This window comes from Globicephala melas, chromosome 16 (genome assembly GCF_963455315.2).
Source record: "Globicephala melas chromosome 16, mGloMel1.2, whole genome shotgun sequence".
Classification (NCBI taxonomy): domain Eukaryota; kingdom Metazoa; phylum Chordata; class Mammalia; order Artiodactyla; family Delphinidae; genus Globicephala; species Globicephala melas.
In genome coordinates, this window is record NC_083329.1 from 34389174 (window position 1) to 34401273 (window position 12100).

The 12100-nt window shown below is 36.7% G+C and overlaps 1 protein-coding gene across 2 annotated transcripts in view; it reads right to left on the minus strand.

Moving 5' to 3' along the window:
- TNKS2 (tankyrase 2) overlaps positions 1–12100 on the minus strand; it is a 62808-nt gene that overhangs the window by 11834 nt on the left and 38874 nt on the right. For both annotated transcript variants that reach the window (XM_030865072.3, XM_070043848.1), the window contains 6 exons: positions 9177–9286; positions 8297–8485; positions 6168–6420; positions 5079–5161; positions 3878–3998; positions 789–886 (listed from right to left, as the gene is read on the minus strand). In XM_030865072.3, coding sequence (XP_030720932.1) covers positions 789–886; positions 3878–3998; positions 5079–5161; positions 6168–6420; positions 8297–8485; positions 9177–9286 — 854 coding nt within the window. The remainder of the gene's footprint in view (positions 1–788; positions 887–3877; positions 3999–5078; positions 5162–6167; positions 6421–8296; positions 8486–9176; positions 9287–12100) is intronic.

Sequence of the window (12100 nt, forward strand, 5' to 3'; positions counted from 1 at the left end):
TGGTTCTTGACTCATATGATTCTATTTTTGAGAATACAAAATGGGTTTTTAACATTTTTGTTGTTTAAGGAATGAATTCTGTAAGTTCACACGTACTATTTTTGAGGGATAGCAGATAGCTAATACAATCAATCTAAAAATACATATAGGTGAAAATTATACAATGCAAACTACAGGAAGAAAAAGAAACAAGCAGATGCATAGGTGAGCTAAACATACAAAGCCAACCACTTCACATACCAAAAAAAACCCCAATGATTTATTTGTTCCCATTTGTTTTGCTCTAATAAAGCACAATTTGTATTTCATTGAGAGTTGGAGTTTCCTGAGCTTTAGAACTAAGTCTCACTCAACTTTGTATCTCTGTGCTCAGCTCACACATTTAGGGTATGATGTTCTTCAAAGTGCAAGGCAGTATTCTAAGATTTTGGTGGATCCAAGAGTTTTATGGAAAGAAAGCTAGAAAAAAATTTCCTAGATAAGTAGCATTCACATGTTCTGGGTCTTGTCTAAGATACTGGGCTTTGCAATTGCCTTCATGAAGGAACAAAGTATTAGCAACCTCTTCTTCAACAGAATTCTGTGTATTAATTGTAGTGCTAAACCAAGTTATTAGAATTAAGGTTTACTGAGATAGTGTACTTTAAATGCTGATTTCAGAAGTTTTCCAGGTGGTAAAGAGTTAGGGACATTAAAAAACCCTGCTACATACATGTTCAAGTAGATCTGGAAACTTCTGGGAAATTTAGCCTACTGAACCAACATTTATTTAAGGTATATGAACATACCTCTTCCTCCACAGACTGAAACTCTTTATCATCAGGAGACAGATCTATGAGAATTGTTCCACTTCCAGAGGTGTTCAGAGTTAAGTATGGGTTAAGACCTATCAAATGAAATTTAAAGGTAAAAAAATATTTGCCAAAAAACCCCCCAATAAACATCAACCCAAAACAACCACCTAATTTATCTGATGCTTACTACCGATTTTAAAAAACTTTTTATTTTAGGATAATTTAGATTTACAGGAAGGCTGAGAGCACTCAGAGTTCCTGTGTGCTCTCACTCCACTTCCTAATATTACCATCAGGAACATTAATGTTTCCTTAATGTTACCATTTTACACAAGCATAGTACACCTGTCAAAAATTAAGTAAAGTTCAGATTTTATTCGGATTTCACCAGTTTTCCCCACTAATGTCCTTTTACTTTACCAGGATCCAAACCAGAATATCACACTGCATTTAGATGACTGTTTTTTTTAATCTTACAAGTCATAAGGGTTTTGTGAGAATAGTTCACAAAATCTTTCTATTCTTTATTTCCTGTTTGTCACATGTTTTCTTCTTCAAATTATTTCCTTTATTAACTAGGCAGCCCTTTCAGCATTTGGTCCCTTTATTTTTTGTAAAACTGAGGAAGAAACTTGCGTGGCCTTAGGTAATTTTAAATCATCCAGGAATGAGAAGTCATAAAGTCTACTAATGATGGAATGCTTATTCTAACCCATGATAGATTCTTTAATTCAGCAATGAATTTGTCATATTTTCTGAATGTCAACAGTCAAGATAATCATATATATTTTTGTATCTTTACTCTCACAAAAGCTTTTTAAATGGAATCTTAAAACAGAATTTTCTAATTTCTTTGTTACAACTGTAACACAACTCTCCTTTAATCTCTACAAGATCTCCAGAGCTCCACTGTTTTCTGAGTTAGGGCTCAGATGCTTTACTGCTGGGTTAATGCATGACGGTTTGCCTCTGGAGACTAAGAGCACTGTTCTGGTCTGAGTAACAGTACTACCACCAACATGCCAAACTCTAATAAAGATGTATAGATATGGCTGAATTACAATGTCTACAGGAAGTATGGAGACTATACAGAGAAGGTATTTTATAGAAAAAATACTTAATAGAATAAAGTCTGTGACAAACACTTGACTAAGCCATCTTCTAATGGCCTCAAGAAGACATTTATCAGTGCTGAAAGATGAGAACAAGTAATCTATTTTTTTAAAAAATAAATTTATTTATTTATTTATTTTTGGCTGCATTGGGTCTTTGTTGCTGCGCGTAGGCTTTTGCTAGTTGCAGCGAGCGGGGGTTGCTCTTTGTTGCGGTGCGTGGGCTTCTCACTGTGGTAGCTTCTCTTGTTGTGGAGCATGGACTCTAGACGCGTGGGCTTCAGCAGTTGCTGCGCACGGGCTCAGTAGCTGTGGGTCACGGGCTCTAGAGTACAGGCTCAGCAGTTGTGGTGCAAGGGTTTAGCTGCTCTGCGGCATGTGGGATCTTCCCGGACCAGGGCTCGAACCTGTGTCCCCTGCATTGGCAGGCGGATTATTAACCACTGCACCACCAGGTAAGTCCCAGAAAAAGTAATCTACTGACTTGATGCACTGAATGATAGCTAAGGCTGTTAAGTCAGCGAGATGAGAGAGTGTCAGAAGCTTGCCACTGGTTCCATTTTGCAAATTGGGTATAATATAGGTATAGAATCTTGGCTTCAAATGAAAATGAGGAAGGTGGTAACTTTATGTAGGAAAGTGACCCTGATGTGCTAGATCAGACAGTCATTCTGTGTCATGATGTTTCTCCTCCATGTAGGAATGAATGTTCCTACTAAATTGTAGCTGGATGTTATCAGAATGACCAGAGGCAGCACGGAGGTACGTACCTGACACTTGAAGGCGGTGTACCTGTTTCCATCGTTTCCTGAGCCTTTCAACAGTCTTAACTGCTATCTTACCAGATCCAGTGTTTTCTAGTAGAGTCATGATGCCAGTCCACAACTGAGGGTTCTAGCTCCTCTTCATACTAACATTCCAGGGAGACATGAATCTTCCCTCTTCTTTATCTCATAAAATTTTGTCTTCTATACTAGAAATATCCAAGACTATCTCGCATTTTACATGTTCTGCCCCAGTTCCTATCAGGCAAGTAAAGTGCATCTACCTTTAATCAATTCTATTCCAGAATTCCAGTCTAAAACATTCTTTAGCTTGAATCACCTGATTTTCAAAGCTCTCTTTTTTCTTCTTCAAGAGATGGACCTATCCTGGCTAGCATACATCCTTCCCTAAAAATGCTCTCAGTTTTGCTAATGGGGGTTTGTCTTTAACCACAGTTGTACAGCCAGGTCTTCAATTACAGGATGTTTCTGACCCTGGGGTACATCACTCCCTCAGTTTAACAATGAACTTAAAATGTGGTTCTGACACCTAAAATAATTCATCTTTTATACTCAAGACCTGATATACAGGAAGTGTGAATATCTACTGAACAAATGCAATTTGCATTTTCCTAACATATCAACATTCAAGAGAAATAAAATATTTTTCAACTTTGTTTTGCTAAGTTTCTTTAGTTGCAACATTACTATTCCCCAATATTTTTTTTTTGTTTTTCTTTTGTTCCCCAATATTTTTACTGCAAGTGTTTAGAATTTAACTACAACAAAAGAGATTCACAACATTATTTTATGGGCAGGCCTGAACACCTAGTCATTACCTATTATATTACCATAAGATATTAGATATCCAAGTTTCAGATCTTTTAGAACCATACAATTTTTGAGCTACAATAACTTCAGAAATAAGTGAATGGAAATAACGGAAAAAACTTCAGAGATAAAGCAACACCCACATTTCTCAATGGCCCAGACACTTCACTTAGGTTCACAGAGTTAAAGGTAGCAGCTCAGGAAGCTTAACAGTGGCAGATTTAAGATTCGATCCCAGGTTTCTGGAATCCTACTCAGTATGCTTCTTATTAAGTGGACTCTCTGTTACAGATTTTAAAATTATCATTTACTAAGTTGAGGGCTGCCTTTGTGCAAGTTGTTAAACTGATGATAGCAATGACTTAAAATGAAATACCTTGTTGCCCAGAGATAAGTCTCTCAACTCCTTTAATTAGTTTGTGTCTATGTCCATAAGCATTGATTCCAATCTCCTTCAGCTCCTTGTGCCCCATCTCAACTAATACATCCAAAGTGATCTTACAAAAGAGAATGAAACTGTTTAGAAGACTTGTTTGGAAGACATTCATATATTGGTGTTCTCACAATGTATTAGATTTATCCATTTATTTCAAATTATTCTAAACAGATTAGAAATGAAAGCACACCAGCTGTTAAACTGAAACTGAAAAGATGCAGATAATTAAACAGAAAGTTGAGTCATGAACTACCAAAAATATCATTATTTTCATTTAATATAAGAACCTGAGCAGAACTAAACTGTAAAACAAAAATGCATTTTCAAATTAGCCACATTTAGGCACACTATTTTACCATCACTCTGCATCCAACCTATTTACACAATGTCTTAATGTAATGTTCCTACAGACTCTGGACTATGCTAACTGATAACTTGAGCATCATTGTTCAAACTAAGCCTTTTACCTCAAATATATTATTCCCATTTTGTGAAACTGAAGACATTCTTTAAAATCCTGTATTTTTTTTTACAAATCTTCCATGAAGCTTTCCCTGAACAGTCCAGCTTGTAGTAACCCTTTTTTTCTTATAATTTCTATGCCAAAAACTTGACTCTTTATATGTTCTTGGTATAGCTCCCTAACTAGATCGAAAGTTCCTTAGAGGTGCAAGTCTATAATAATTATATTTTCTGGACTCAAAAAATCAGTGAATGTATTCTGACAGAACACTTTAAATTAGGACTGTTCTAGAAACGCCCAGATATATAGTTTGTGTGTCTATGTGTCTCCCCATAGTGGCTAGCAAAGTGTCAGGCTTAGAGTGGGTAGTGACTGACACAACAGAATTGAACAAACTGAGCTCAAGGATAACTTACTTTTAAGAAATGAATATGCTAAACTTACTCAAGAAAGCTATTTTACTGCTACTACATAAGAAACAATTTTTATGTGCTAATAAACTAAATGCATATTCCAAGAACAAGCCAAATTAGAAGACTGACTGATTTCCAGTCTCTTAAAAAAACATCCTTTTCACCCCTCAACAGGCTGAATGGTTCAGGGCATTTCAAGTATGTTCTATTTTTCCCTTGAGGTTCCCCCAAATACCAAACCAAGCAAAACAACTCATGTACTTACCTGTTCTCTCTCAAATATATCCATTAGGTGTTCAAGTCCAAGATTCCTTACAAACTGAGTTATGCTAAAATCTACTCCTGGAACTAGAAAATAAAAAAAATCACAGTACACAAAATTTCATATCAGAATAACGTGTATCAACATTATAACAGCAAAGTTTTGTGACATTATTACATGCATGAAGAATGTAAAGATGAAGCAAAATATTAACAGCCGTTTGGGATATAATATTAAACTTAACATCAAAAATTGCAAGGAGAAAGCTATAAAATTTCAACATTATTAGAAGAGAAGAGTTAACCAATGGGGAACTCTCATGTTACAAAGATATCTTTTATCTTTTCTTTTTAAGAAATTTTATTTTTAATTGTATCTTTCAAATATGTTTCCATACAGCTTAAACTAATAAAATGTTATATGTCAATTATATCTCAATTAAAAAAGCAAAGTCTCCCTATCTTTGAAGAGGTAATAAGCTATTTTACAAAAAAAGTTTATGAAAATAAGTTCCAGTGTTGCATAGGGTGAGATCAATTTTGACAGGTAAAAGGTAAAGAGACTGTAGGTATGTGTCTTTTTTTCTTTTCTTTTTTTTTTGGCTGTGCCACATGGCTTGTGGGATCTTAGTTACCCAACCAGGGACTGAACCTAGGCCCACAGCAGTGAGAGCGCTGAGTCCTACCCACTGGACCGCCAGGGAATTCCATTTCTTTTCTTTTTAAAAAATGATATTCAAAATTAGGTATTTTGATGTGGGGTTAAAAGTATTTCATAATTCTGTAATAGTACACTGGAAGAGATAAATAAAGGCATAAGTACTCAACCAAAAGGACTTCTATACCTTTCAAAAAGTATGTTTACATCTAAAGAGTAGGTTAGCAGCAGAACACTCATCAAGTCTCATCGCAGAGGGAGAAAGTTTCATTAGGAATTCTAATACTAATGTAAAGAAAACAATAAAAGGCTAAAACTTTTAGGCTATGTTAATCTGATACTAACAGTTGTATCTAAGGTTAAAAAAATGGCTTTTTAGTAATCCAAATGACAATATGTGGCTACAATACCAGTTATTTTGGCTGAATGTCTCACCTTCCTTTTTCTCCAAACTGGAAGCACCCTCTGTTCCACTTGAACTAACTACTGAAGACAGTTCAGAAAAACTGCCGGATAAGTTGTCAAGGCTGCTGGCTGCAGAAAGGCTTGATGGGCTGGATGGACCTGAAGACAGAGCATCTGCAGTGGCTCCTGGGCTTCTCACGCCATTGAGCACTTGAGATTTATAACATGAAGGCAGAGCAGAAGGGGGCATGGCTGCTGTCAGGAGAGCACTGACATCATCTGCCTAGGGTATATGTCAGAGAGATGAAATCTGCAATAAGCAAGTTTTAAAATTCTATACTATACCCAACAGAACGCATTAAAAAATATGAAAAAAACCCAGCAGATTTGCACTAGAATTGCTTATTATATAAAAATTATTTTACAAAGTGAACCAAATAAGTAATATTCAGCTAAATAAGTGATATTCAGCTATTGAACATAAAACATGAATACAGAACACATCTTCTGAGACATACAAAATAAAACTGTTAAATGTGGCAAAGCAAGAAAAAAATCCTAAGATACCATGATTGAAAAGCACTGAATTTTAGAAATATAAAATTTAAAAAGATTTAAAATCTTTTAAAGGCATTCTGAAGACGTAATTCAATCTACATAGAACTTTAGCAAACAGAATGAGGTGTGTTTTTTTTTTTTTTAAATATCCAGTAATATATTTGTTCCTCAAAACTGAACATTTGGAAGGGTAGGAAAAAAGATAATCATTTTAATCAAATCTGCTAGAATGGAAAAAAAAATCCCAACTTTACTGGTATATTAATTTGTTTAATAAGTAACAAATAACTATTCTTTAACAATGCTCAATTAAGACACTAAGTAATTAACATTCAGCAAAAGTAAACAGTACTTGTTTTCATGGCTTTTCATTTATACTGCCTTTTCAATCCTCACCCTTTTCTTCCCCTGAATCTGAGGACTCCCATGACACTCATAGTTGGTATCTAACACTTAAAAGTAACATTAGCACAATTTTTGGGGTGCTTTTTATGTACTTGATACCACGCCGAGGACTTTAAATATATCACCTCATTTAATTCTCATATTAACCAGATATATTTTACCTGCATTTGGAGATTAGGTAACTGAGGCTTTGAGGTTAGGCAACTTGCAACACTGTACAACTGTAAATGGTAGAGCTGGAATTCTAAGGCAGGTCTGTTTGATTCTAAAACCCATGCATGTTTAGTGCACCCTGTTTCAATGTCACTTAATTATATCTCGTGGACTAACATGTGCAGACTGAATTAGAAAAGGTCACTTCTAAGGTAGTTTGGAACTGGAAGGATATTTCTCTTAAGAAATAATGTTGCAAATATGGTTGGGTTGTCAGCCTGCTGAGAAAATTCAATTCAACCCCCAATGCAGCTGAACTAAATCAGCTTCTCAATGTAACTTGCAACAGTGGAATCTCAGTAGAAAGCAGTGAGCAGAAGAGACTCCCCTTCCTCTCCACCTCAAGAAGAATTTCTTCCCCGTTTCCCTCCACTGCTCTGGGTCAATGTCTTCAGTGGCAGAGGCAAGAGAAGCACTTGCATCACAGTGGCCAAAGCAGAGGTTGGAGGCCACAATGGAGACACCTACAGGAGTTTCCTTGGGAGAGGAAAGAAAAAAAGACTTCCCATGGAGAACTGGAGGAACAAACTTGTTTCATGAACAGTTTTGGTGGGGTAAGCAATAAAATCTTTGCGATGAGGCAGTGCTGGGAGGGAAGAAAATCTCTATAAAGGCAGGCTTTGCGGCTGCACCCTGAAGGCGATGTTCCCAGCTGGGGAAGTTCGTAAAGACCCATGGGCCTGTAGCATCTTGTGCCCTATGCACTGTAACAGCATCCACTGAGGGCCTTGCCTGCTTGTTTCCTAACTAATGTAAGCAGCTATACCTTATACTTCTTTTTCCCATTTCTAAAAGTACTCAGCTTACAGTAACTGATAATTCTATTATTTACTCATTATGTTTTAATACCAAAGAGGTCTAAAATTTAAATTGGGCTAAAAGCCAGATTTTGCCACATTCACCATAAAGACATTTTATATATACCAAGTGAATTTTAAAAAGTCAGGAAAGCACTGAGATTTTTCAAAGAGCCCATCACTTACTGAAACTAAATCTAAAGGTGTTTGTCCTTCCTGATTTTTAAGAGTTGGATCAGCTCCATGGGCCAACAATAAAGCACAAAGCTGTGTTCGTCCCTTTTGGGCTGCTTCGTGCAAAGGTGTGAAAGCCCATTTGTCCGTAGCATTGACACACGCATTATACTTTATTAGTAAAGCTGCTACATCTACATGCTGTAAAAGAAAATACTCCTGTTACAGTCGGAAATATTATTTTATTGTACTTTAGTTCTTAAAAAGAAACCACCTATATACCTATTTTTCCAGTTTCAAACTTACTCTAGAATGAAAAACTGTGTTTTCCCCCCATCATCATAATTTATGGGTAGCTGATTAAAAATTACAGTAGTAGACATTTACCTAACTTGAGAAAATATCTAGAAAATCATTAAGAATTCTACACAGGAACTAAATTAATAGGACTTTAACAGTTTCTAATTTATTTAAGTGTTATAACTGCTAAACATCAATTTATAAACCAGCAGCTTTCCTTAATTAATCAACTGAAGGTGGTCAATACTGATTGTTAACATTCAAGGCTATTATAAGTCAGGAACAACGCATCTCATCTCTACAGATTCGTATGAATCCCAATGAAGTTTCTGGGCACCAACAAATAAACAAAATCACCAACATCTCACTGAAAATAAGATGCATGTGCTAAGGAAGGCAATACAACAGAAGACAAAACGTGCTGCACGTCACATGGCAAGCTACAGCAGGTTCGGAATTGAAACCTGGAAGTTATTTAACCTCTTTAGTTCTCATATTTACTTCTCTGTAAAACGAATTCCTTTTGAATTGTAATACTGATTTTCACTTTAAAAATTTCAGACATTTTTAAAGGTAACATGAAAGAACTTACCCCATAAGATGCTGCATTGTGTAAAGGAATAAGTCCTCCTTTGTCTTGAGCATTCACATCAGCTCCATGTTGTAGCAGATACTCTGCAACTTCTAAGTTATTATAACCAGCTAATTTAGAAAAAAAGTAAAATTACTTGTTAATATAAAAAATAGCTACATATATGTATATATACAAAGGATAGGATTTTTAAAATAAGAGATTTTTATAGAAATCTGAAATTCTCCAATGGAGTCTATTAAAGATTTATCTTATGAAAAAAAAACTGCCCACCGGCCTCAAGTTGGAAGCTTTCAGTAATGATACCCATTTGTTTTGGAGACTCTAAAGTTCTATTGACTGTTATACTTAAATCTTTCCTTTTAAAACCTTCTTACCAAAGTCCCTGCCTTCATAGTTATTGTATACACAACTTCCTGAACTCAGGTACATGGTCTCAAGGCTGCAAGCAAAAGACATCCAATCATATAAAAGCCAAGTTAGGAACACAAGTGGCTAGCAGAGCAGAAGACAACACACCAGTGTGGGTCTCAGGGCCCCATTTCCCCATAAGGCCACAAGGACATGCTTTTTGCTAGAGAGAACGTAAGGGTGCATATCTCTACAAGCAGCAGAATCCACTGCTGCTAAAGCCATGAAGTAATAAAACTTAGTATTTTATAAATGTACCGTAACCTCCCAGCTGTCATTTTGAGAACTGTCAGCTATCTTAGTAAATGCATGCTCACGGTAAAGTATGTATATTTTATTTGACACATAATCAATAGTTTGAAAGCAAATCTGGAACTTAATTTTGTCAGCATAAAATCAGGTATCACTTGAAACTTTAAAATAGTTCAAAGTATTTAACTCATTCATTTTTACTGTAGTTTTCAGCCTTTTGCTGAAAGAGCTAAAGCAAAACAAACAAACAAAATTTAGTAAGATCAAGTGAAGAAAAACGAAACTACAAAACTACCATAAGCTAAATACTACACCAAATCCAAAAGTCCTTCCAGATCTCAAGGTATAATACCACCTAAGTAAGAAACATTTTGTGTATACAATGTATTTGCCACTTACAAAGAACACAGACTTAAATAGTAATATTAAATGTTCTAGGTAAGCTACCATAAAGATACAAAGCTGAAATACGCAATTATGCACAGCACAGCACAATTCAAATCAGAGGTCAGGCCACATTTTGTCTTCCATGGACTAGAAACTCCTGATTGCCAGTGGAAGAAGAAAAGCTTTACCTCGCTTTGTTAGCATTTGTGGCTTATCACTTTTAGTGCACTTTTAATGCTCTAAAAGACACATAGATGGAGTAATTCTTTTCCTTTGCCAGTGGGGTTCCAACTTACATGGGGTCATAATTTAAAGGTAAAAACCACATACACTAAAATTATCTCTTAAGGGACTTCCCTGGCAGTACAGTGGTTGCAAGGGGCCCGGGTTCAACACACCTGGTTGGGGAACTAAGATCCTACATGCTGCACAAGGCGTGGCCAAAAAACACAACAAAAACCCCCCCCAAAACAACAAAAACCTAGGAACATAGTTGCTCACACTGTGAGACTGAAAGGAACTGAGAGAAGAGTAAACTTACACCTCCTACATTACACAAAGTGGCAGAAACACCTACATTCTTTTTCTCTTTTCAAACCACGTGTATTTAGATAAAACTTGTATGAGTCAAATGTGCCTATGATGCAACTCCACTAAAGTATTAGTTGTAGCTCAGTGATTTTAATGGCCCATTCCCTAGCATCTTTTTTTTTTAAAGGAATATGCATTTGTAACTACTGTTTTTATTTATTTTTTATTTTTATATTTATTTTTGCGGTACACGGGCCTCTCACTGTTGTGGCCTCTCCCGTTGTGGAGCACAGGCTCCGGATGCGCAGGCTCAGCGGCCATGGCTCACAGGCCCAGCTGCTCCGCGGCATGTGGGATATTCCCTGACCAGGGCACGAACCCGTGTCCCCTGCATCGGCAGGCGGACTCTCAACCACTGCGCCACCAGGGAAGCCCTATTGTTTTTATTTAAAAATTTTTTTTTGGCCAAGTGGCATGCAGGGTCTTACTTTCCTGACCAGGGATTGAACCCGTGCCTCCTGCAGTGGAAGCATGGAGTCTTAACCACTGGACCGCCAGGGAAGTGCCCCTAGCATCTTCAATGCAGCTCAAAAAGCTGTGCTGAAATCACAATGCTGCATTACATGCAGTGAAGACAAAGATACACAGCGCCAATTTTATGAGTGAAAACTTCGAACAAATGTTTTGTACTCAACTGTATTCCCCAAATATCCTGTGTTGAAGCCCTAACCACTAGTACTGTAGAATGTGACTGTATTTGGAGATAAGGCCTTTTAAGAGATAATTAAGTTAAAACAAGGCCGTTAGGGTCAACCCTAATTTAATGCGACTGTTGTCCTTTTAAGAGGAGGAGATTAGGACATAGAGACACCAGTGATGCACATACACAGAGAAAAGGCCATGTGAAGCCCCAGAGAGAAGGTGGCCATCTGCAAGCCAAGGAGCGAGGCCTCAGAAGAAACCAATCCTGCCAACATTTCCAGAACTGAGAAAAAACATTTCTGTTGTTTAAGCCACCTAGTCTGTGGTAATTTGTTAAGGCAGGCCTTACAAACTAATATGACAAGTAACAAGAAGTTTATGTAACTTCTGGAAGTCTTTAAAGATTTTTTCCTGCTTATGCTTAACAGCTATCATCAGAAGAATGGAAAGATTTAGCGTTCCATGAGGACGGCCAGCTCAGCAGGCCTACTTTTAAAGTTTCTGTAGCCAAAACACACTCACCAAAGATGATTCAAACAATATGATGACCTGGAATAAAGGTTCCAAAGCACATGGTGACTGGCAGAGCCTCTTTCGATTGTTCTTAATGAATGTAAACATGCTAGCGCTAAAGTGAACAT